The following is a 25,037-nucleotide window of genomic DNA, read 5'->3' as shown; positions in this document are numbered from 1 at the left end:
TGTATATGTCAATCCTAATCTTCCAATTCATCCCCCGCCCCCTTTGCCCCCTGGTAATCATAAGTTTGTGTGGCAGAAGTTATTTTGAATTACAGAGAATGTTCTCTGAGGGGGTCACTGAATCATCAGAATCTCCTTTGCATCCAGCTTCATCTTCTGTGGGGCATAGGGATGAGCCAAAGTGCTAGGAGACACGGGTAGGAGTCCTTGCTTCTGGACTCGGGGGGTCAGATAAAGTCTTTTAAACTTAGTTTTCTCCTCTGTCTGCTGGGACTAGCGGTGTCTCCCCTTGGTGCCTCTCTGGGTGATGGTGAGGACAGAAGGACGATGGTGTGTGTGACGATGCGCTGAGAAACATAACATGGAAAGAATAGCATAACGATGATATTATTCGTTGGAAACCAAGTAAAGCACTCTATTTAAACGTTGAACTGAAACTGGACTCAACAATTACACCATTGCCCTTATTAGTCTTAGCTCTTTTCTTAGTAGAAGTGAGTTGGGAGGCTTAGACGGATTGATTCATGAAGATCTGCTAAGCAAGCATCTCTGAAACTTTATCAAGGAAGGTGGAAGTACCAGGCATTTGCGAGACATTAAAACCTCATAATAAAAACCAGGAGCAAGAGGGATGCCTGCAATTGTGGTCACTCTCTCCCGTTATCCTGGGGGTCCTAGCTGGTAAAATAAGGAGAAGACTAAAGTGATACAAGAATATTAGACATGGGCAGACAAAACTAATGTTACTTACAGAGATGATAAAAGTTTTTAATCAGTAAATTATTAGAACTGTGCATATATAAGTAGTATTAAAAATCTAATAGCGCGTCTATGTACCAACAGTAACTATTTAGAAACTGTAATGGTAAAATGACCCATTCACAGCAGCAACAAAAAATCATGCAGTCCCTAACCAATATATGAGATCTTTATGGGAAAAACTGTAAAGTTTTACTGAAGGACAGGGAAAAGCTTGTTAACAGGAGGTTTTTTTAGAGGTAGGCACTGTGGTTGTGGCTGCCCTGTTGTCCACAGAATCAAGGCTAAACTGGGTTGAGTAGCTTTCCCAAGGTCACATGGGAAGTTACCAGGTCATTTTGAACACTTACCCCTAGACTTTTCCATACTTCCTAAACAAGATTTCATACTGGTCTCCAATAGGCATTTTCTGAATGAGTTTCTTCTGAGGGATTGTTTTCAGAGAGTGGCTTTGCTGAATTCTGTAATGTATCATTCTGTTCAGTTCAGTCGCTCAGTCGTGTCTGACTCTTTTTGACCCCATGGACTGTAGCACGCTAGGCTTCCCTGTCCATCACCAACTCCCAGAGCTTGCTCAAACTCATGTCCATTGAGTTAGTGATGCCATCCAACCATCTCGTCCTCTGTCGTCCCCTTCTCTTGCCCTCGATCTCTCCCAGCATCAGGGTCTTTTCCAATGCATCATTAGGGAAGTATTTCTCTTGCTATTTTGGCGTAGGGAGGGGTCTGGATCCCATGAATTGGCACTCCCCGCTCAATCTTTCTGCCCTTGTTTGTCTTCAGTAAGTAATGTGGCTTCTCTGCAAATACCAGGGCCTCCTGTGTTTGAGAAGCATGGTTTTAGGAAAGCCTCTTGTTCGCTATAATTCTTTGTGCATTGGGGGTAGCCTTCAAAAAAATGAATGATCATTTTTGGTGACTCATTTCCAAACGGATCCATTCTCCCATGGCCCATTGTTGAAAGACTCCCAGGGCAAATTGCCATACTTGCTTGGCTTTTTACATGTAGACTTCCATTATGTTGGACTTTTAAGTGTATTAGCAGTATTTGTCATGGTGGCGCTGTGTTAATTGCATACATTGTATGATTCCTTTTAATCCCAACCGCAATCCCATGGAGTTAGATGTTATCAACCCCACTTTACAGATGAGAAAATTGAAGCTGGGGGGGAGGGCGGTTAAAAGACTTGCCCTGGGTCCTGCAGCTGGTTGAGCTAAATTTGAACTCAGGCATGCCTTGGTTTTAGCCATTGTGCTCTCCTGCTAGGCTGCCTGTTAACTCCCAGACACCAGCTTTTCAAGTCATGGCCTCTTCAAATACAAGATTGAAAAAATAAATCTTAATGTCTAATGACCTGCAAATTCTATATTAATGTAAAGTAGAGTAACCCCAGATAGCTTTTTAATGAATGTGTGTAATGCTCTGATTTTCTTTTGTTGTTATTGTTGTATTTGTTCAAATTCCTTTTGAGAATGCACATTTGTTTTGAAACCAAACCTGTCTTTCTTGCCTACATTTCAGTCAGAACTAAGACATGGTCCGTTTTACTATATGAAGCAGCCACTCACCACAGACCCTGTTGATGTTGTACCACAGGACGGACGAAATGATTTCTACTGCTGGGTTTGTCACCGGGAAGGCCAAGTCCTTTGCTGTGAGCTCTGTCCCCGGGTTTATCACGCTAAGTGTCTGAGACTGACATCGGAACCAGAGGGGGACTGGTTTTGTCCTGAATGTGAGGTTAGTTCCTGATGAATGAATGCATTGTCTGCCTCGTTCACTCTCCTTTGTGTTTCTTCCTTTGATATCGAATTTTTCAAATAATCCAAACACAAGGAAAAGAGAAGTTTTTTGCTTTCCCTCTGCCCGGTCCTGATCATCCCCTTTTTTGGGGACCAACACTGGCAGTGGCCTTAGCACTCCAGCTCTTGGAAAGACAATCTCACTGAACGTGGATTTTGATTCCTCGTGGGTTTTTGGATCGCTCTGAGATCTTCAGCTTTCTCTGATTCTTCTGAAATGAGCATTCCAGAAGTTACAAACTTCTACCAGTTCATACGTTTTGAAAAGATCCCAAGCTCTTTTCTTCCTTCTTGGATGTTATTTCCTGCTGCATCATTGAATCCTCGGCAGTAGCCAAGCTGGAAGCCCAGTGTTTGGTTGTATGTCCCACGTGGTGGCCACCTGATGCTCTTATTCAAACCTCTTAAATGCAGAGGTCCAGGAAATCCTTTTACGATTTGAGAAAGACTTAGAGAAGGGGAAGGAGCCATGGAGCCATGGGAAGAGGCAGTGGGTACGGAACCCGAGGCAGAAGCACACTGGCACAGTGAAGGGAACGTATATATTTCATTTATAGCAAAGCCTGAACACTCTTCATGAAAACAATTATGATTTCCACTCTTCTGAAGTGTCGTCTAGTCTTGGGAACACCCATCTATGATGCTTTTTTCCAAATGCTGAAATTAAGAATGTTATCTAGAAAACAAAAACGAAGTGAAACAACAACAGCAGCAAACAAAAAAAAATGTCGTCTACAAAGTTATTTAATATGGAATGTCACCTGAATTCAAAAGTACATTGGTATTAGATCTCAAATGAAAATGCTTTCTAGGTAGGAAATAGAAAGTTCTCCCAAATGGTGATCATGGGGGAAAAAAGGCAAGCTTTAGGACAGTGTCTGTAATACTGCTTTTGTGTACAGTAGAGGGAAAATCTATGGGAAGAAATTAGATGTCCAGTCAATATGATGATGACTTTTTAATGGTGTTATGCCCCTAGAATTGCAAAAGATGATCCTTGATTCTCTCTGGGTTACATTAGACAGAGACATTGTTCACCAGTGGCCTCCTGTTCAGAGTCCAACCTCATTCTCCTGCATTTAATTGTGGAAACTGGAACCTTCATCTGTTTCCTTTGTCTTGACCATTCCTTCCCAATTGTTTAATAATTTCTCAGTGAAGGTAGTGGCTCAGATAGGATACTTTTTCTGTAGAGAATGGAGCTTGATGAAAGGTATCTGAAACCATAGGGATTTATTATCATGTGTAGAAAGAAGCCAGAGGCGGGGAGAGGACCGAGTTTGTTCAGAGCCAGACTCTTCACGTTTTGTTGTTGAGGTGACGTGTCCTGGCCATAAGATGTGGCTGGAGGTTTTATCATGTGTGGCTAGACAGTAGTCCTCCTGGGGTTAGTGTGTCTCCTCACATCCCTTTTTATCAAGCAAGAGACATGCCCTTGGGCTCCTTGGTCAGGATTGGCTCACCAATCCCCAGGCAGGAAAGGCTTGAAAATGTCTGTCTGGCCCTTTTTCTGTCTCTATTGTAGGCCCCGGGCATTGCCAGCCAGGAGGACAGGGCTGGGGCTGGGAGAGAAGAGGTCAACAGTTGAGTGAGCAACTCAGGTGTTCACCATGGATAGTTACCTGGAAACGAACTGGAGTTCAAACAGACGAGGGATCTGTGTCTAAGACTTTGAGTCCCAGATTTCTTCCAGGAGTGAATGGGTGAGGCGGTCAGCTGAGAAGACTAGCTGTTCCCAGTTCTGGTAGCCAAACAGTTAGATCCATGCATCATTTCCTCTTCCGAGTACCTCCTGTGTTGCCCCTTTTTCTCGACAACCAACCATGAAAATTCCTTTTGGAGGATCTGGAGATCTGAAGAATGGAAACAAAATCCAGATTAGTTGGAGAAACCTTGCTTTGCTCTCCCTACACAGGTGATTCAAGAGTGACATCATGCGAGTTGGCTATTTTTGTTTCTGCTGCTACCTAAGGATTCCACACCTCTGAGATCTGGTACCAGTTTATATAGCAGAATCTGGTTTCAGACATGTCTTTGATAGGAATTTCTCTTTTCTCGCTCATGGAGGTAGACATGTAAGACTGCTCCTTGGGTAGTTTGCTGGAGTGTCCTGAGTGGGTTCACGTCAATGGTGATGGAGAATGAAGTCATACTTATTATTAGTTCACTTCCATGCATTAGACTTCTTTTGTAGGGAAGACTGTCCCTCTCCATCCATGATGTCATTGAATTAATGCCTTGTCAGTTTCCTGAAAGATAGCCCAGAACCTTTAGAGGCTCAAGGAAAGTGGTTCATTCATTGTGTGAAGAGAGTACTCTGAAACGACCAGTGGCTTTTCATGTCCTGTTTTTGAAACTCAAGGTTATAAGAATGATGATTTTTCAGGTCCATGCCCACCTCCCCTCTTCTCAGATTCTATCGCCTCCATGAGCTAACAACACTTCTTCATTTTTATCCACTGATCCAGCACCCAGGTCAAGTAGACTGGCGTCCTCATCAAGCGAAACAACTGGTCTCATTTAGATGGGGATCATTTTTTATGTGTGAACTTACTGGAAACTTAGGAGGAAAGGGAAATGAATACACGAGATCGTAATAGTCTTTCCTAACTGAGTGTTTGTGTGATTTTGACTTGCAGAAGATCACAGTAGCAGAATGCATCGAAACGCAGAGTAAAGCCATGACGATGCTCACCATCGAACAATTATCATACCTGCTCAAGTTCGCCATTCAGAAAATGAAACAGCCAGGGGTAAGAAGACACTTCCTCTTATTACACGTGTTAATGAGAATGGTGATTTTTGTTCTGTTAACATTTTTGTTCCTTGTAGTTACCTTGGCTTTTCAGACACCTGTGCTTCTTACTCTTTGGGTCTCGTGTGCCCAGATGCAAATCCCTGTAACTTAAATTGGACAGAGGCATTCAGTGAATTCTCAAAAGTGAGCACTGTGTGTCCCCTAGGAGTTTAATCAGGAAATGACATATATTAGGAAGCTGGTGGGGATTTAAAATTCTTAGTGGTCGCGAAATGAAACCTCAGACCACACTTGATGTGGGGGAGTTGTAAAAATTCCATTTCAGTGAGAGAGCTGAGTGCAACCCAGTTTATTTGTAATCAGGGTCTAATGAGGGAGCTGTCAAGTAAAACTCAACCGGTGAGATTCCTGTAAAGGGTGAGGATTTGCTTAGTTTCTTTAAGTTTGAATTGGGATTTGATGTGCAGCCTTTGTCCTTAGGAAAATCTGTGTGAAAGCAGGCCTGCCGTGTTCAGCTGGCAAGCTGTGAACTTTAAAGTGGTTTCTCTCAAGGAGTCCCAGTTATATCATAGCTGTCATTTTGTAGTTTTTTGCAACAGTTGTCAGAAAGATGGCAGTAACATACCTTGTTTTTAAAAAATAATACTTTATGACAAGTTTATCAACATTAAGACATTTTTCTTACAGAAATTTGGGTTCTTTGGTAGAGTTCTTTGGTAGATTTACACAAAGGCACCGGATGGGCTAGTGGTGACCCTTTATGAAACTCTTCAGACTTTGCTTTCTAAGTCAAAGGAATATGTGGAAATAAAAAATCTGAATGCTTTTAGTAGCCAGTGTGGTTTAATTTCTTTAAAAATGTAGAAACTTCAGTTTTTGAGATTATATTCTGAAATTTGATATCATGATGGAAAAAGTTCAGAGCATGCCCATTGGGTGTTGCTAAATTGGGAACCTGTCTCTTTCACAAAAACTCCATCAACGGAAGCAAAAGTATATAGCCTCATTAAAAATAAAACACCAAACTTTGACAAGAAGAATTGATTTATTTCGATTTTTCAACACTGTAGAATTATAAACCAAAAAGAAAAATCAAAGAAGGTGTTAATTTCTTACCTAAATTGTTTGTTACAAAATCAGGGCAGAAAGTTGCTGATTTTATGGAAGCATCTTTTAAACTGACAAAGCCAAACTTATTCTGGATGAGAAAGAGCTTGGATAACTGCAAATGGTAATCCATTCACATGCCTTGCTTGAGCACAATTTGGTCGTTAATTAAATCTTATCTGTATGTGTGTGTGTGTCTGTATAAACTGTATATGTGTGTTCCTGGTCATAGTTCCTTGACAAGGGAGAGCAGTGAGAGCACTGAGTCCTAACCACTGGGAATTCCCTATGTATTTTTTTTATTGATAAATAAATAGTACCCATTGACAAACCCGGCCTAGCATTTTGAACTGATTCAAATAGGGCTTAAAAAAGTGGACTAAGATACAAAACCTTTACACCAGGGGCCCCAACCTCCAGGCCACGGACTGGTACACCTGTCAGATCAGCAGCGACATTAGGTTGGAAATAAAGTGTGCAAAACTGTAATAGGCTTGAATCATCTCAAAACCGTTACCTCACCCCAGTTCGTGGAAAAATGGTCTTCTACGAAACTGGTCCCTGGCGCCGAAAAGGTCGGGGACCACTGCTTTACATAGTCCCTATGTTGAAAGTAATTTGGCTCCTTAGAGGAGGAGCAAAATCTCACTAGGATTTCTACCCATGTGTAAAACATCTGTTGGCACTTCAGTTCAGTCGCTCAGTTGTGTCCGACTCTTTGCGACACCATGAACCGTAGCACGCCAGGCCTCCCTGTCCATCACCAACTCCCGGAGTCCACCCAAACCCATGTCCATTGTGTCGGTGATGCCATCCAACCATCTCATCTCTGTCGTCCCCTTCTCCTGTCTTCAATCTTTCCCAGCATCAGGGTCTTTTCCAATGAGTCAGCTCTTTGCATCAGGTGGCCAAAGTATTGGTGTTTCATCCTCAACATCAGTCCTTCCAATGAATACCCAGGATCGATCTCCTTTAGGATGGACTGGTTGGATCTCCTTGCAGTCCAAGGGACTCTCAGGAGTCTTCTCCAACACCACAGTTCAAAAGCTTCAATTTTTCGGTGCTCATCTTTCTTGATAGTCCAACTCTCACATCCATACATGACTCCTGGAAAAACCACAGCCTTGACTAGATGGACCTTTGTGGACAAAGTAATGTCTCTGCTTTTTAATATGCTGTCTAGGTTGGTCATAACTTTGCTTCCAAGGAGTAAGCACTTGGAACTTGTTGGCACTTAGGGGAACTTTGTTTGGCATGTCATCTCTAGTTGTAGCCAAATTTCACCCCCAGTCAGTTTTAATTATAGGCATTTGCAGTGTACTACAGACAAGCCTCCGTCAGAGTTGAGGTCTAAAGTAACTGATAGCCCGTTGTTCTTGTCAATCTTAATTGAAGAGGCCTGGACCTGTTATTTGAGTATATACTGAAAACTGAACAGATGACAAAACTGGAACACAGCTGGGTCCATGATTATTGATAAACAGGCAGAATTAGAGGGTAAACCACTTTCGAGCTTTTCAAGGGTCTGTTTTGTAGAAAGTTTTAGAACTGTATTTTCTGGAAAGATGTCTCCATTGTTGAAGTAGTTTGTAGGTGTTAATGCTTGCGGTCTTCCATAGCAGTGACGGGTTTGTGTTTTTTTTTTTTTTTTTTTTTTGGGTTTGTGTTTTTGTGTATGCATCCTTTCTTTTACAGACAGATGCATTTCAGAAGCCTGTCCCGTTGGAGCAACATCCTGACTATGCAGAATACATCTTCCACCCAATGGACCTTTGTACGTTGGAAAAGGTGGGCTTCCATCAAAGAGCCCACAGCTGTTGAGATGACTCAAGACTTCCCTCACTTCCCATGCCCTGTCTCAAGTTAGATGGCTCCTCTGTGTCTCCCCTGAGCCACTTATATTTGGATGGAAGAACGCTCATTCCCCTAACTTCTTGTAACATTTTCCCAGGGATTACTGTGGGTGTTGAAACCTGCTGCTTAGCGCCAAATATTATTTCTGCTGGTGATTCTAGCCTTTTATCTGAGAAAGTTACAGCTTCTAAGCATTAGTGATTTGATTGATTTGGGGTTTACTCTTCTCTTTCTTTTGGAGATGTTAATGAGAGCAGCAGGAAGGAAGTAGAGAAAATTAAGTACCTGGGAAATCTTCATGTTAGCAGTAAACATGTGGCTTCTTAGAGCTTGATTTATTTCACGGAGAAGGGTATTTCTGTAGTGACTAACCCTGGTTTTCAAAGGTTCAAACTGAAATTCCATGCTGAAAATTACACTGGTAGCATTTTAGACTACATCTAAAATGTCTGTCATCTTGGTGCTGATTTTCAAATTTTTGGCACCAAAATATTCTTAAAGAAAAGCATGAATGAGGAGAAAACATTATATTGTGTGTATTGATGGACCCTCTCTCCCAACCTCCAAACAGTAAATTCAGCCTGCTTTGGAAAACTGCTCACACCCTTATGGTGTTAAAAAAAAAAGACATCGCAAAAAGATGAGGTTGGAATCCTAATTTCATAAATTAATAGCTTTGGAACTTTGGATTAGTTCTTTAACATTTCTATATCTCAGTTTCCCTGTCTGTAAAATGGGGATAAAAATGGCTTCATTGAGTTTTCAACTATGAGGCTTATGGGAGACTGTACAATTAATAATAAATGTGTAAATATATAAAATACTCTGGTTCATTGGAGGAAGCTGCCTGATAAACGACAGTGCTATAAGATGAGAAAATTCAGGTTAGTGTGATGAATTCATTGAATGCATTTTTATAGAGTTATAGATCTCAACTGTAATAGCATCTGGGGAAATGAGTAAAAGCATTAATTAATTTGGCAAATGACTGCTAGGAAAATTATGTGGGGACGCAGGTGTTACGGGCTGTGGCTTATAGAGACTCACTGGTGATTATTTTCTGTGGCTTTTCTCCCCAGAATGCTAAAAAGAAAATGTATGGCTGCACAGAAGCCTTCTTGGCTGATGCAAAATGGATTTTGCACAACTGCATCATTTATAATGGGGGTGAGTGGCTTAGATGACTCTTAGAAAAGAGAGTATGCTGTGTGTTGCCTGTTCTTCTGCATTTCATAAAAAACAACAACAACAACAAAAAAACCAAAAACAGGATCTTTTTTCATGCATCAGAACCCAGAGCTGAAGAAACTTACATGTAGATTGCTAATATGTGTGAATAAGGGGCGGTGACTACATGCATTTTAGGGTATGAGTGGATATCCACTGTTGCTTGTGATTATATGATGCTTTTACCTATCCTCTTAATTTTTAAAAAACACTTAATTATTTATCTTTGGTTGCTCTGGGTCTTTGCTGCTGCGTGCGGGCTTCCTCTAGTTCCGGTGAGTGGGGGCTACTCTTCGCTGTCGTGAATGGGGTTCTCATCTCGGTGGCTTCTCTTGTTGCTGAGAACAGACTCTAAGCCCTCAGGCTTTAGTTGTGGTGCGTGGGCTTAGGAGGTCCATGGCATGTGGCATCTGGGATTGAACCTGTGTTCCCTGCATGGGCACGCAGTCTTAACCATTATATATCATCAGGGAAGGCCTCCCTGTCCTTTTTAATGGAGGAATAATTATATAAAACAGAAAGCACAGATTTTACAGATACATTCCATGAATCTGACAAACGTGTTCCACCTCTGTAACTCCAACCGCAAAGAAGACCCTGAAACATTTCTATCACCCTATTATGTCCCAGTTGCCGCTCTTCACTAAATCCCCACTCCTCAAAAGGAACTACTGTTCTGTTTTCTATAACTGAGAACTAATTCTCCATATTCTATAATTTCATATCAATGGAGTCTTTACTGTGTTGACAGAGTGTAATATTTTTGGGATTCACTTCTGTTGTATGCATTATTGCTTTGTTTCTTCTTACTGTGGAGTGGTATCAATATTGTGTCAATATACAATTTATCCATTCCCTTTGCTGATATTGATGGATATTTGCATTGTTTTCAGTTTTCGGCTATTATGAATAAAGCCCCCTGTGAACATCCTTATAGAATTCTTTGTGTGGACATAGGCTGTCATTTCTCTTGGATGAATACCCAAGAGTGGTATTGCTAGATCATTGAGTAGGTTTGTATTTAAATTATAAGAAATTTTACCAAACTATTTCATCAGTTGGTTGTATTATTTTACACTCCTTCTAGCAGTGTATGTGAGAGTTTTTGTTGTGCCACATCATTGCCAACATTCGATATTGTCTCTTTTTAACTTTAGCTGTTCTTGAAGGCATGAAGTGTTATGCAATGGCTGTTTTATCTGTCTCTAATGACTAGGTATTGAGTATCTTTTGTGCTTATTAGTCATTTATCCATCTTTTCTTGGTAAAACATCAATTTAGATCTTTTGTTCATTTCAAAAATTGAATTGTTTTTTATTACTGAATTTTAGGACTTCTTTTGATTCTGGATAAAGTTTTGTTATGTTTTTGTGGATTAAGCCTTCTGGACAGATTGGGGGAGACTTCCCATTAAAAATCTCTTCCACGCGCACCTTTCCCATTGCCCTGCCTTTTCCCATGATCCTCTGTCTGCCTTCTTGCCGTAGTTCTTTAAGCGTGTCCTGCGCCATCCTGCTCCTCTAGTCCCCTGCTGAAACACTCCTCTGTCTTTGCCTTGATGATTTTTCCTTGTCCTTCAGTCTCAGCCTTTCAGTCCTGAGTTTTCCTTTGTGACCTAGACCATATTACATACTTTTGTTAAGGGCTCTCTGTACCTGTCCTTCAGCATGACAGTATGTATCACATTTTCCTGATGGTGCTTTTTAAATTTTGAGTTGCTCACCAGGGTGTAAGCTCTTTAAGGGCAGATCTTGTTTCCTATACATGCTTGGGCCTAAGAGTAGACTGTTGTTAGCTGATGATTGAAGAAAGAAATATGAGTGGATGACTATCTGCTTAAAGTACATATTTTGCATTACTAACGTGTTTGCAGGGCTGGGGATGCAGGGATGGGAGAAAGATATGTATCTAGGCATTGGAAATTTGTGTCAAGGTTATAAACTCAAATACAGAGAAAGGCCAGTAAGATCATATAAACAAGTGAATGAAGCCAGGTAGCAGAAAAACAGTAGAATAAGCGAGGATGACCAGTGCGGGGAGCTGGAGGCTGTAGACAACAGGAAACTCCTACCCACTCTGGAGAGGTCACCACTGGACACTCCAGTGGTTTATTGGATACAGAGTTTTCTGATCTTCTGAGTTTTCAGACATGTCAGAAATCTAGGTATTTGTGTGTATGAAATCTTTTGCCCCCATATTTACAATTTCTAAAAACATACTGTTCAATACAACATGGCTTTTTGATCTTGTTCTCTGGTTTAGTGCAAAGGTGAGGGATTAAGAGTTGGACCTGGAGCCATAACCTCAATTCATTAGCTCAGTGATCTCATATATGTGATGACTCCTGAACCTCGGTTTACTCTGAGGTGAAATGAGACCATTCATGCTTGCTTCCTAATAAGGCTTTTTTTAAGGAGTTGAGTTCATTGCACCAGGCACACTGGAATTAGTCAATTAAATGTTTTCTTTTCCCCGGACTCTTCTTCTTGGGTTAGGGTCTGGGCCAATGGGCGGAAGAAGGCGCCTTTGCTTATGTATTTATTTATTTACAGCTCTGCCGGGTCATTGTTGCTGCGAGGGCTTTTCTCTGGTTGCAGAGAGCAGGGGCTGCTCTCTAGTTGAGACACGTGGGCTTCTCATTGTGGTGACTTCTTTCTTTGCAGAGCATGGGCTCTTAGGTGCTTGGGCTCAGTAGTTGTGGTGTGTGGGCTTAGTTACTCGTGTAATTTTCCTGGACCAGGGATCAAACCTGCGTCCCCTGCATTGGCATGCGGACTCTTTATCACTGGACTACTGGGGAAGTCCAGAAGGCTCCTTTCCACTACTGTGGGCCTTGAGACTATAAAAGCATCTTTCAAATATTGTGATCTATTGGGAAACCACTACACATTGTCACCTTTCAGGGAGTATCTCAGCACCAAAGGTTGGTTCCTGGGAAAAGTCATCTAAACTGATGTTAGAAGCCAGAATGTCTGGTTTTTAACCTTTAAAGGGTTACTCCCAAGGGAAAGCAAGTGAAAAGCTTGTTAATAGAGGTATAAGTCCTAAGGCTCTATAGGTATAAATCCTAAGGTGTTTCTGTGTTTCCATTTGAATTAACTCTATTGTCTTATTCCCTTAGGAAATCACAAATTGACGCAAATTGCAAAAGTAGTCATCAAAATCTGTGAGCATGAGGTATGTGTTTCCCACTGTCCCCTTTTAAGTGTACCTGGAATGATGGGTTGGGTGATTGATGTTCCCATTGGTGGAATTGTCCGAGGATAGTTGTGGAGATTTGAGAATTTGTTGATGCACAGACACAGCGTCTTTTGTCTTCGAGGAAAGTAAAAGCAACACAGGGGACCCTAGTATGTGATGAAATAACACCCTTACCTTATCTGTGATCTGAGAGAGAGGATTTTTTTCATCCTTGACTGGTGGTCAGGCACTGCATGTAGCATAGCGTTTATGATTTCTTTGCCCCCCAGTCTCACACTGTGGCATTTCCTTGGGTCCCTTTTAGTCTTCGTCTTCTTCTTTTGTAATAGCACAACTTATATATCTCAAATGGACAAAAAAAATTAGTATCATTTACAGTATCTTAAGATAAACTGCCTTTGAATGGGAGCTTTCTTTCTAGTACTTTGAGGTCTACAAGACGTATCTGGAAAATTTATTACTGTGGAAAATGAAGACTGGTTAAATCAAATGGGGGTCAGGGGAAGGCCTGTGGTTTTTCTTTTTGATTAATTGCTGTAACACTGTCCTTCAGGTGGCTGAGGGAGTTTCATATTTTCTTTAGACATCATTAGGCGCTGAAGCTCTTGCAGGACAGCTTTGATGCTATACGAATTCTGCCATTTTGCTAGCACTGCAACGGCTCTTGGGTCCACCACTCCATTAGAACTATTAGCTCCATTCATATTAATTTTTGTTACAAGTCTTACAAAGGTGGGTGCTTCTGGGTATTTAGGTCCACATTTTATTTTAAGGTTGTATATTTGGTTTTCATAATTGTCCGAGCCCATGGTGGCTGTCATCTTGCGTCACTGTCACTCAAAGGCCGACCCCTTCTTCCCTTTCAGTCTTCTTGTGGCAGGTGTTTGCATTAGACATTATTTGCAGGAAATGTCCTGAATTTCTTCAAGAATGGCCCAGGTGTCCTGGAAAAATAACCCCTAGTTTTGATGGTGTGTATGAAATGAACCTCCTGGGCTGGGCTCAGGCTGTTCCGTGTATGTGGGGAATGGACCAAATTAGGAAGCTGGGAGACACGGTTCAGAAAGAGATGATGATGGCTTGGGCTAGGTGAACACATCAAGGTTGGTGAGAAATAGTCCGATTAATGTCCAGAGTGTTCCCCACCATGGCACTTAGTTTAGCTAACCTCACCTGCCAGTATCGTCATGTATTTCTTGAGGACTTGCAGATATAAGGCCCCTGGGAGTGACTTTTTTTTTAAACACCTTTTTGCTTTACAGATGAATGAAATTGAAGTTTGTCCAGAGTGTTATCTAGCTGCCTGCCAAAAACGAGATAACTGGTTTTGTGAGCCTTGTGTAAGTTGGGTTTCCTTTTCTTTCTTTGTTTACTGAACTCTGTGCCTTGGATGACCCAGAACAGCTTTCTCCAGGTGGCTTACTGGATGGAACTTTCGGATGATGTTTTTAGATAATTTTCGTGCTGATACGGTTATAGTCAGAAAGGGAGTAATCCAGGTGGGATAAACCTCTTTGGCTAAAAGTTCAAAGCATCATGATTGACGGGCTCTGTTAGTCCTTGAAAACAGCAGGATGCAGAATAAAAGAAAAACTCATCAGAAGAAAGACACACCAATAGACACACACTATCATTCAGATAGTGAGCCAGTAGTGGTAAATGAGTATGTTACTTACAAATCACCTGCGTCTATTTTAAGAGGTTTGGAAATCTCTTCCAGGATTAACTCCATGATCTCTCCAAACCATGGTTCTTTTTTTTTTTCCCTTTAAGATTTGATCAACGATTTAATCAACACTGACATAGTCAGAGCTCAGGAAAGAACAGGAAGATACAGGTTGTCTGGATTTCCCTTTTTTTAAAAAAATCTATTTTAATTGGAAGAGAATTGCTTTACATTGTTGTGTGGGTCTCTACCATACCCCAGCGTGAGTCCGTCATAGGTATACATATGTCTCCTCGTTCTTGAACCTCCCTCCCACCTCACACCTCATCCTGCCCCTGTAGGTTGTCACAGAACACCAGGTTGAGCTCCCTGTGTTATATGGCATCTTCCCACTAGCTGTCTATTTTACATATGAAACCATGGTTCTTGAGGATGGGTTGGGAGTAGGGAGAGAACGTCACCCTTGTTGCCCCCAGGGATCTACATTTTCCAAACTGGTGCTTTGCAGAGAGAGCTGGGAGTATGGGCGTGGGGGTGGAGGGGTTTGGGCAGCAAGACTTGGCATTAGAGTGGAGAATCAAAACATAGTTGATAGCTTTTCGTGCCTTTGGAGATGAATATCTGAATAGTTAACCCTTTGAATAGCACTTGATGAGGAATAAAGGTACCTAGTGCTGCCTGTTATTCTCTGTTGGATATCATGTGCATTTAACCCTCCAACTTAATGGAGAGTGTAGGTATTACTGTCCCCGTGTTGCCCAGAAAGGGTCAATCTCTTGCTCACTTGCCCTCAAGCAATAGCAGCATAGCCAGGATTCAAGCCTGGTTTTGTCAGCACTCACTTCTTCTCGGTTTCCCCATTTAACCCCTCTCCCAGCCTTGCCCAGGCTTACTGGCTACGCATCTGGGGACTGCTTCTTGGGGAGACAGACCCTGCTTGAAATTGTCCTCTTTCACTTCATGTCCTGTCTCACCGCTCCCTCACCTACCGAGCTCTTGCTGTTGAATACGTACAAACTCGGGATTTTGTTTTTCTTTTCCTAGAGCAATCCACATCCTTTGGTTTGGGCAAAACTGAAGGGGTTTCCATTCTGGCCTGCGAAAGCTCTGAGGGATAAAGATGGGCAGGTGGATGCCCGTTTCTTTGGACAACACGACAGGTGGGAGTTAAACACGGACTTCAAACGCGTAGCTCTGAGTGAGCCTTTGATCCTGCCAATGAATGTGAGAGGGGGCGGGGGGGGCACGGCTATTATTTGATCCTCGTGATACCCACTAATGATCTTGTACTTTAAAAATACTGGCCTGGGCTGTGTGAAGCCTGATTGTGCACCGGCTTCCGTTTTTTCAGGTAGGTTGGAAAGGATCTTGCTTTCGTGATTTTGTGGATACAGCCAGCATGGGCATAGGTTCCATGGCTCTTTTAAGCTCTGCTGTTCTTTTTTGGGTTTTTTTTTTCCCCCTGCAGTAAATTAAATCACTGCACAAATTGCTTTTCAAAATAATGCTTTCAGGGATCAGAAGCATTTCCCCAGATTGCTGGTAAATGTATCTCCCGTCGTCGTGTGGGGCAGTCCCCTCCTGTTCCTTTTTATGTGGAGCTAAAATGGGAAATTACAAGGGGTTGCTGTTTTGACAGGTAGGATCCCTCCCTTCTAGCCTTCCTGCCTCCCCCCTCCCCCTTCAGCGATGTGAATTATTCTAGCTAGATGTGAATTATTCTAGCTAATAGCGGCTCTCTGCAGAGCGCAGCCCCCCGCCTGCTTTGGAACAACAGGTAGACGGAGATGAGCAGCGGTTAATATCTCCAGTTCTCTTTTAGCAAGTTATGTTGTGATTAAATGAGGCAACACCCCCTCCCCACAGAGCCCTAGCAGGCAGGCTGGGAAAGTGTTTGTGTGTGTGTATATTTAAAAGACATATTTTGAAAATTATACCCACCCACAGAACATACAGAAAATACAGTTTATCATTTGAAACAGCAGCAGAATCTGAAATAATTGCTCCTTGTGAAAGTTTGCTTGTCATCTTGGAAGGAAAAAAATGAATTTCAAAGTAATCTGCAAAGTCACTTACCAGGAATCTTAGCAGTCCATTGATAGGAGACAAGATGGAAATTAGCGGAGATGGTTCTGGGTGTGATGGCAAGTATTATATTTTGAATTTGACCATTTTTTTTTGGGAAGCTTTCTGAAATTCCTTTATTCATTCATTCATTCAAAGAAACATTTTTTCAGTGTGTGCCGTGTGCCGGGCCAAGTGAATGCTACTGTGGCAGCTGACATTGTTTTAAGTGCTTTTTTTTTATAGAAGCTGCTTTTATCCCCATTTCATTGATAGGAAAACCGAGGCCCAGAAGTAGGAAGTAGTTCGGCTGTGTGACTGTGTTGCCTCTCAAGACATAGCCTCCCAGAGACTTCCTGTCACTAAGCAAATAGGATATCCCTTTCAGTATTTCCTGGGTCTTCTTTAAGAAAAAGAAACCCTTTTCTGAAATCACTTGTAAAATAACCTCATGGAACTTAAGGCACCAATTCCAGACAAAAGTGGGAGAAGGTGCAATCCCAGTGACTGTGGCTGGTCAGCTCCTGGGGGTGCAGGGGACCGGTCAGGTGCGTCTCCCCAGCATCCCTCCAGGTAGGGGCTCATCCTGCACCTCACCGACAGAGCGGAGGCTGGCCCAGAGAAGGGGCGTCAGCTGTCGGGGCCGCCTGGAGCTCCCCACTGCTCCTTAGAGCCCTGTTTTGGTCCTAACTCCTGCCCACTCGGCTGAAAAGCTCTGGAGGCCCCACAGACGCTGGCCCTGGGGGCATCTGGCTCCTGCCCAGCCCTCGTTCTGCCTGGCTGCACCTTTGGTTCCTCGGGCCTCTGCAGAATGACAGCAGTGAGTGGGAACGGATGAGAAGTGGGTGGTTTCCAGCACTCTGAGGGTGCGGGTGGGTATTTTGAGGGGTTCCGTGTTCATATGCATCGTGACCTAGCATCACCAAGAGCTGTGAGCTGTGGGCCGCCGGCCTGTGCCCTGGACTCTGCCCCATGGCCAGGCTTTGTTTCTCCCTGCTGGTTTTCTTTTAATAAACAGGAATGAGATGCTGTTAACATTTGGGTAAAAGAGAAGATAAAAAGGTTATATTTTCTACTTTAAAATTTTGGAAGACTTGGTGTTGGGTCCTAATTCCCGAGGCAGTTTGATAGCACCTGAGTAGGGGGTCCTTGCGTTAAACTGGGTGTGAGTTTTCCACCTGCTCTCCCCACTGAGTCCACATTGCTCCCCATGGCTTTTACCTGGCTTGAGTTTATGGTCTATGAAATCCCTGAGGTCTCCTTGGAAACGCTTATTCCTACCAGATTCCCATCTACACGCTGGGTTGAAGCTAGGGGCGTCAGGTATCACAAAGGCACACCCAAGATGCGCTTATATCCACTCTTGCCTTCCCCAGAGCATGGTGGTTTTGTTTCCATCTCCTGCCTGCCTTCACTTGGGTGGCTGATTCCAGAAAAGCAGCTCACGTTCTAGTGGATTTCTGCAGAGCGCATTAGGGTGTTAAGGTTGACGGTAGGAAGACAGAACTAGCTTGAAACAAGAGTTGAAGGGCCCATACCCCAAGGCTAATAGGCTCTTTTCCCATTTTTTCCATGTGAATTATCTCACATTCAGAACTATGCACCCCTTTTAGGGTTGTGGTTTTCTAACCTTTCCTTCTAGTCCCATGTAGAATCACAGTTTTAAAAGAGAAAAGAAACCTCTTTATGTCTGAGTGCATGAGAATGAGATTTGGGGAATAATTATCTTCTCGGAGGTGTGGTCTAGGATCCAGACTGTTTTTTTACTCTCTACCAACCCAGAGGCAAAGGGGATTTATTATTTTTTTAATGGATTAAACTGACTAAGCTATTGAGCCTTTTAATGTAGCTGAGTGTCTTGTTCACATTCAGTCCTTGTCACAGAACATGCCTGTTAAGTGGATTGTTAATTAACCATTCAAACCAAGTCATTTTTAAAAAATGGAATATGTATTTAAGAATCTTGGCAAATCCACAAGGATATATGGTTTGCGTTAAGAAAGAACAAACAAACAAACACCATTCTGGAAACAACCTAAATGACCATCAAGAGATGAATGTATAAAGAAAATGTGGTCTCTACATACAGTGGAATACTGTTCTGCCTTAAAGATGAAGCTTCATGGCTGTACCAGAGGGACTTTCGGCAAAGTGGAATAAGCCAGTTCCACAAACACTGCATGATTCCATTTGTAGGAGGTATCTGAGATAGTCAGGTTCATAGAATCAGAGTAGAATGGTGGTTGCCAGGGGCTGGGGACAGGGGAAAAAGGGAGACTACTGATTAACAGATACAAAGTTTCAGTTAAAAAACTTGAATAAGCTTTAGAGAACTGCCTTACCAGCATATGCCTACAGCTGGCTGTTGATGAAAAAATGTTGCCTGCTCTGTCAGTAAGCAAAGAGTTACTGCCATGAGGCCAGTACAGACACCCGGATGATGAGCCCTGAGGGGGCTTAGGATGGAGACAATTGGGCACCCAGCTGCCAAGCGCTCAGCCACTGCAGCCTCCCCCCAGCCACCCCATCCTGAGGGGACTCAGGCTGAGAAAGCCTCAAATCGCTAAGGTGCATGTCAGAGGAAAGATTTCAGTGAACCCAGACTCTTGCATCTTCCCAGACTGAGAAAAATGCTGAATTCCGTAACATGAGATGTCTGGTTTTCTTTAATAGGAATCTTTTGAAGTTCTGGCTACCTGGTCTTTGTTGCAAAAAAAGACTCCTGTATATCCTGACTCCTCCCTTGCCTCTCTGAAGCAGTCTCTCAGCATGATCTGAGAGGCTGCGTCCTGGGCTAAGGTCCTCAGTTTTGTCTGCCAAATAAAACATAATTCTCAGTTTTTAGGCTGTGCTGTTTTTCCGTTGACACAGCAGTAATGTATGATACACTTGTTAAGAGGGTTACGTTTGTTAAGAGGGCGGATCTCAACTTAAGTGTTCTTGCACAAGCAAATTTGTTAAAAAAAAAAAGAAAACTTTAAGAATCTTGGAAACGACCAAGGCTGACTTAAACTCCCTTTCTCTTTTGTGCTCCCAGGGCCTGGGTTCCAATAAATAATTGCTACCTCATGTCTAAAGAAATTCCTTTTTCTGTGAAAAAGACTAAAAGCATCTTCAACAGTGCAATGCAAGAGATGGAGGTTTACGTGGAGAACATCCGCCGAAAGTTCGGGGTTTTTAATTACTCTCCATTCAGGACACCCTACACGCCCAACAGCCAGTACCAAATGCTGCTCGACCCCTCCAACCCTGGCGCTGGTGCCGCCAAGATGGACAAGCAGGAGAAGGTCAAGCTCAGCTTTGACATGACCGCGTCGCCCAAGGTCCTAATGAGCAAGCCCATGCTGAGCGGGGGCGCGGGCCGCAGGATCTCCTTGTCCGACATGCCGCGCTCCCCCATGAGCACGAACTCCTCCGTGCACACAGGCTCCGACGTGGAGCAGGATGCCGAGAAGAAGGCCACGTCCAGCCACTTCAGCGCCAGTGAGGAGTCCATGGACTTCCTGGACAAGAGCACAGGTCAGCCCCGGGGGGAGAGGGCGCAGGGGGTCCCTGGGACACAGGGGTTCCCACCGGGGCGTCACCTGGCTGGCCCCGCCTGCCTGGTGAGCATCACAGAGTCAGAGGGAGCTGGGGGAGGGGGGGTGGTCCTCGATCCCAGTGGAGCCGATTTTAAATTTTAAGCGAGTAAACCCATTGGGATTCTTGGTGTCGTTGTTCAGTCGCTACGTCGTGTCTGCCTCTTTGCGACCCCGTGGGCTGCAGCTCGGTCCCACACGTGAGAAAAGTGTTCCCCAAAGGCCAGCTGGAGGTCATTCCTAGAAGTGGGCAGAGGTGGCCAGAAATCCTTCAGAGTTCGGTTCAAATGCCTCCGAGATGAATCACAACTTCCTGCAATCCTTTTTTTTTTCTTTCTCAAGAATTTTATTTTAATGGAAACAGTATTTTTCTATCAAAACCAGATACTCGCATGACTGAAGACTCAAATACTAGAGAAACACGTACGGGAAACAAGAATATTCTCTCCCCAGAGAGCGCAGAGCACTCCCACTTCTTGAATGGTCCCAGTCCCCTCCTCCCCGCCTTGAATGGTCCCAGTCCCCTCCTCCCCGCCGCCCCCTCAGTGTAACAGTCCTGTTGCATCTTGCAGCCTGGCCAGCCTGGCCGCTGTAGTGGAGGTGGAGGAGGAGGAGGAGGATGCTGGTCTCCGATCAGGTCCCAGCTCTGCCATTCACTAGCTCTGCGGCTTTAGGCAAGGTGCCTGACCCTCGCATGCCTTGGTTTCCTCTCCTGTAACACAGCCATAAGGATAGGCCCTGCCTCAGTGTTTCTTGTGAGGATTAATGAACCGATATACATAAGGGGTTTAGAATAGTACCTAAAATAATAAGTACTACAAAAATTTTGGCTGCTCTGTTATTTATTCTGGTAGTCACTTATCCCATGCCGGTACGGATCCAGAGAGATGTTGCAAAGGAGGGGTGCTGGCTGACTAACAAAAGCAAGGATGACTTAAATTGAATTCTTTTCCATCCAGACATAATTCAGTTGCATGTTAAAACCTATGAGAGGGCTTCCCAGGTGATCCAGTGGCTGGGACTCTGAGCTCCCAATGCAGGGGACCCAGGTTTGATCCCTGGTCAGGGAACTGGATCCCACATGCCTCAACTAAGACCTGGTGCAGCTAAATAAATAAATATTTTTTTAAAAAAAAGAAAATCCTGTGAGAACTTTATGGTTTCCACAAGGAAATGGGTTTACTGTCATTTTTCTTGAAAAGTGGCCTTTACTGTTCTTTCTTATTCTATCTTTAAGAGGCATAGGTAAAAAAAATAAAGCTCTACATGAAACGTGATGATGAACGCAGGCAGCCCGCAGGCTCTGGGCTGAGGAGACTGTTGTGAACCTCAGGGCACATGCCCCATTCTCAAGGGTTTTAGCCCCTGGTTGCCGCCCAGAAATGTGAACTTAGGGTTTTCACGTCTTAACATTCTCATAGAGAAATAGGGACTCTGCCTTTTTATGTAGACTCTCCAGTTATGAAAGTTTGGCTCAAAATGTCTTAAGATATTTCCCAGAATGAATAAAGCACATCCACAGGTTGGACCACCACTATTTAAACTTCTGGCCAGAGCATTACCCTTGGATAGCCTTTCAGATCACCCCTCTCCCTCCCCCCTCCTTTCCCCTTTCCCTTCTTTCCTTCACATAGAACTTTTTAGGGAACAGACATCAGGAATTTCCTGGTGGGCCAGTGGTTCAGACTCCAAGGTCTCACTGCTGGGGCCTGGGTTCGATCCCTGGTTGGGGAACTAAGATTCCCCAAGCTGGATGGCACCCACCCCCCCAAAAAAAAAAAAAAAAAAAAAGAGGAGCAGGCATCAGTTAAGAGAACATCAGTATCCCCAGAAGATAAAATGATGAAGCCTTAGTCAATGGTGAACTCAAAAGATTTCTACTTGTTTTGGTTCACGCTGTGGCTTCTTTCTGGGTGGCTGCTTATTTCCAAGTACTGCTTGTAGCTGCTCTCTGACTGGCTCTAGGTGGAGCAGAGTTAATCACCGACAGCTTTTGATTCTTCAGAGTAAAGGTTGCAGTCTCTTCTTCAGTTCTGATCCAGCCATGTGGTTGACGGACTCAAGGTTGAGTTTAAGAGCTTTGTTCTGGGATGACATAACTTCTGTTGACATAGCTTCAGAAAAAGCTTGCCCTTTGCCCCCTTGTTTCTGACCAGAGTCCTTAAAGGCTTACTTTTATTCCATGACATGATTTCATTTAAGCCGGTAACAACATATGGTGTATAATCACACAAGCTCCTCAGCCTCTGAGTTCCTATTGAAATCCTACTGTTGAGAAAGTGTTTTAATGGGCAGCAATCCCATGAATTACTGTTGCCTGAACTTTAATCGCCATGATTTTTTTTTTTTTGCTATAGTGTACGTACCACCTGTTTTATTACATTCTTAAATATTAGATCCACAGTTTAGCTTCATGTGAAGCTAAATAAAATACACAAGCTCATGTGTTTAAATTGCTTGCTGTTTTTTTTTTTTTTTTTTTTGCTAATGTACATGAAATTAGCACACAGCTTGTAAACCATGTTGGTCCATGAACCACTGTGGATGTTTCTACACCATATTTCAGGAAACAGAGTTTCAGAGGAATATGAGGGACATATATAATGGGTTTAATTAAGCTTCTCTCTTCCCTTAAGAGGGGCAGAGGTTGAAATGATGCCAGAATTCCTGTCAAAGTTCCTCATTATTTGAGTGACTTTTTAGGTGGTGAGTTAGCAGATGCCCCATTTCAGTAGAATTTAAAACCTGTTTCCCAAAACATAATCTGCTTGCTAGTATGTGTCTGGGTTATTTTGCTGATCATTAGTTAGGCAGCCAGTGGGTAGTGTAGGAAGAGAAGGTATTTATTCAAAGTCTTTTTAGTCTTAGAAACTGTCCCCTTTCTGGAGCCAGGTGGTAAATATTTTAGGCTTTGTAGGTCTCTTGTCACAACTATGCAACTATTCAGTACCTTGTTTGTGTTACTAAAACAGCCATAGGCAGTAAGTATGTGACTGTGACACTGAAATTTGAATTCCATGTAACTGTTATGTTTTCAGGAGCTATGAATCCTTTTTTTCTCCCCTAAACCACTTAAAAGTGGTAAATACCCTTCTTGGCTTCCCAAGTGACTCAGTGGTAATGAATCTGCCTGCAGTGCAGGAGATGCAGGTTCAGTTCTTGGGTCGGGCAGATCCCCTGGAGAAGGAAATGGCAACCTATTCCAATATTCTCGCCTGGGAAATCCCGTGGACAGAGGATCCTGGTGGGCTACAGTCCATGGGGTCAAAAAAAAGAGTTGGACACGACTTAGTGACGAAACAAGAACAGCACCCTTCTTAGCTTGCAGGCAACATGGGTTGGTTTGCCAATATGTGGTACAAACTAAGAGAAACTCTGAGTCACTCTCCTCCTTTTACAGAAGGCAAATTGAGGTCTCTGAGAAGAAGGGGGGAGTTCGGCAAACAGATTCTGAGACTGGCTTTCTTTGCCCTGCACGCACTGCCCTCTGCTGTTGGCAGTGATAATAGCATTTAGTGGAAGGAAACACGGGATATTGATTGAAATGCCCCCACAATCATTGAGAATATAAGTGAGGCAAGACTGTGTTTTGTTTTTTTTTTTTTCCGGCAAGACTGTTTTATCTAAGATTGTATTAAAATAGTAGCTTGTCATAGGATTGCAAAACCTTTTTAGTTTCAGCAGGGAAAAATTTGTAGCCTGCAGCATAAAAGTACACATTGAAATAAATCATTAGATAAAAATTTCATGAGAGTTTAGAAACCCTCCTTTTGTTTAGGGCATTGAGGAGCTCAGAATCATGTGCCTGTAATCCTCAGGGCTGGTTTTAGTCTTCGAGGAGCACTTCGGTAAGCCAAAAGCTGTTCACTCCTGGAATCTTGTCATGTTAAGGATCAGAGTAGTTTATATTCTCCATGCTTTGCCTGCTTCCTCTATCTAGACCTCCTGGCCAGAACTGATGCCTTGCCAGTAGTATGTTTGCAGGATCCTGTTGCATTTTATGTGCATATTGCAATTATGCATGTAAAATTACAATTAATATGTATTCCGGTGAGAATCCTGGGGCCTGGCTTTCACCAGCCTCTGGGCTAATGGTGGTTCTTTGGTCTTGCAGCTCCACATGGGTTACTCCAGGGAGAAAGGAAGATGGTTTCGTATACACTTTGCCCTGTGAAATCAACACGCATTTGTCATAAAGCAATGGTTCGTTACAAAAGCTAAAGTCAGGGATAATCCCACCTTCCACAGTCAGCCCTTAGAGATTGTTTCCTGAACTTTTTCTTTTTTGGCTGCACCACACAGCGTGTTGGGTCCTAGTTCCTCGACCAGGGATCGAACCTTGGCAGTGAATGCGAGGAGTCCTAAGTACTGGACTTCCAGGGAATTCCCCGTCCTGAGCTTTTTTTCTATGTTGCTTGACACATCATATGCCAAGTTGAAAACAAGTTGGCATCAGATGCCAAGTTGAAAACAAGTACTTCGGGGGATCATGCAGATACAGAAATAAGCAAGGATTGGAAGTGATAGGGACTGAATTGAAGCAGAAATCCGCTTGTCTTCACAATCACTTAACCACTCACGGGTGCTTGTGTCTGTAACGCTTCTCAAAGCAGTGCTGACCCTTCCTGTACGGGTGTGCTGAGCTAGAGACCTGTGCTTTTTTAAAGTCACTGGTGGCCCTCTCCCCTTGCTGGTTCTAGCCAAGTGGGAAGGTCGGCTCAGTGTTGCCACATTTCTGGTTGTTCGAGAGAAATCCCAAATATTTTTTAAAATGCAGACTACCCCAGCTTTTATACATTATCTCCAATTTTTAAAAATAGCTCAAAGGGACTTCCCTGGTGGTCTAGTGATTTAAGGCTCTGCTATCCCAATACAGGGGGCATGGTTCAATCATTGTTGGGATACTAAGATCGCACATGCTGTGGGATCTTACAAACCAAGACAAATGAGAAAAACTATAGGCTGCATCCAATGCATCTGTGAACTGTTTGCTTCATGGACCACCTCTTTCGTTTAGACC

General features: G+C 43.2%; 2 protein-coding genes across 11 annotated transcripts in view; one reads left to right on the top strand and one right to left on the bottom strand.

Moving 5' to 3' along the window:
* Positions 1 to 25,037, top strand: part of ZMYND8 (zinc finger MYND-type containing 8) — a 116,200-nt gene that overhangs the window by 44,982 nt on the left and 46,181 nt on the right. For 8 of the 10 annotated variants that reach the window (XM_043885111.1, XM_043885102.1, XM_043885105.1 and 5 more), the window contains 8 exons: positions 2,282 to 2,500; positions 5,202 to 5,315; positions 8,123 to 8,215; positions 9,361 to 9,448; positions 12,630 to 12,685; positions 13,972 to 14,049; positions 15,420 to 15,535; positions 19,477 to 19,958. In XM_043885111.1, the coding sequence (XP_043741046.1) occupies positions 2,282 to 2,500; positions 5,202 to 5,315; positions 8,123 to 8,215; positions 9,361 to 9,448; positions 12,630 to 12,685; positions 13,972 to 14,049; positions 15,420 to 15,535; positions 19,477 to 19,958 (1,246 nt within the window). The remainder of the gene's footprint in view (positions 1 to 2,281; positions 2,501 to 5,201; positions 5,316 to 8,122; positions 8,216 to 9,360; positions 9,449 to 12,629; positions 12,686 to 13,971; positions 14,050 to 15,419; positions 15,536 to 19,476; positions 19,959 to 25,037) is intronic. The other 2 variants (XM_043885112.1, XM_043885110.1) reach the window with 1 other exon arrangement.
* On the bottom strand, positions 13,237 to 13,530 carry LOC122681746 (ubiquitin-conjugating enzyme E2 variant 1-like). The gene has a single exon (XM_043884175.1). The coding sequence runs from the start codon at positions 13,528 to 13,530 to the stop codon at positions 13,237 to 13,239; it is 294 nt and encodes a 97-aa protein (XP_043740110.1).

Source organism: Cervus elaphus, chromosome 23, assembly GCF_910594005.1.
Source record: "Cervus elaphus chromosome 23, mCerEla1.1, whole genome shotgun sequence".
Lineage (NCBI taxonomy): Eukaryota > Metazoa > Chordata > Mammalia > Artiodactyla > Cervidae > Cervus > Cervus elaphus.
The sequence above is the reverse complement of the archived record's forward strand: the minus strand, read 5'-3'. Positions and strand labels throughout refer to the sequence as shown.

What these genes read in the sequence shown, in the direction of transcription:
- LOC122681746 (XM_043884175.1), bottom strand. Translation starts at nt 13,530, where the DNA reads ATGACAGCCACCATGGGCTCGGACAATTATGAAAACCAAATATACAAC.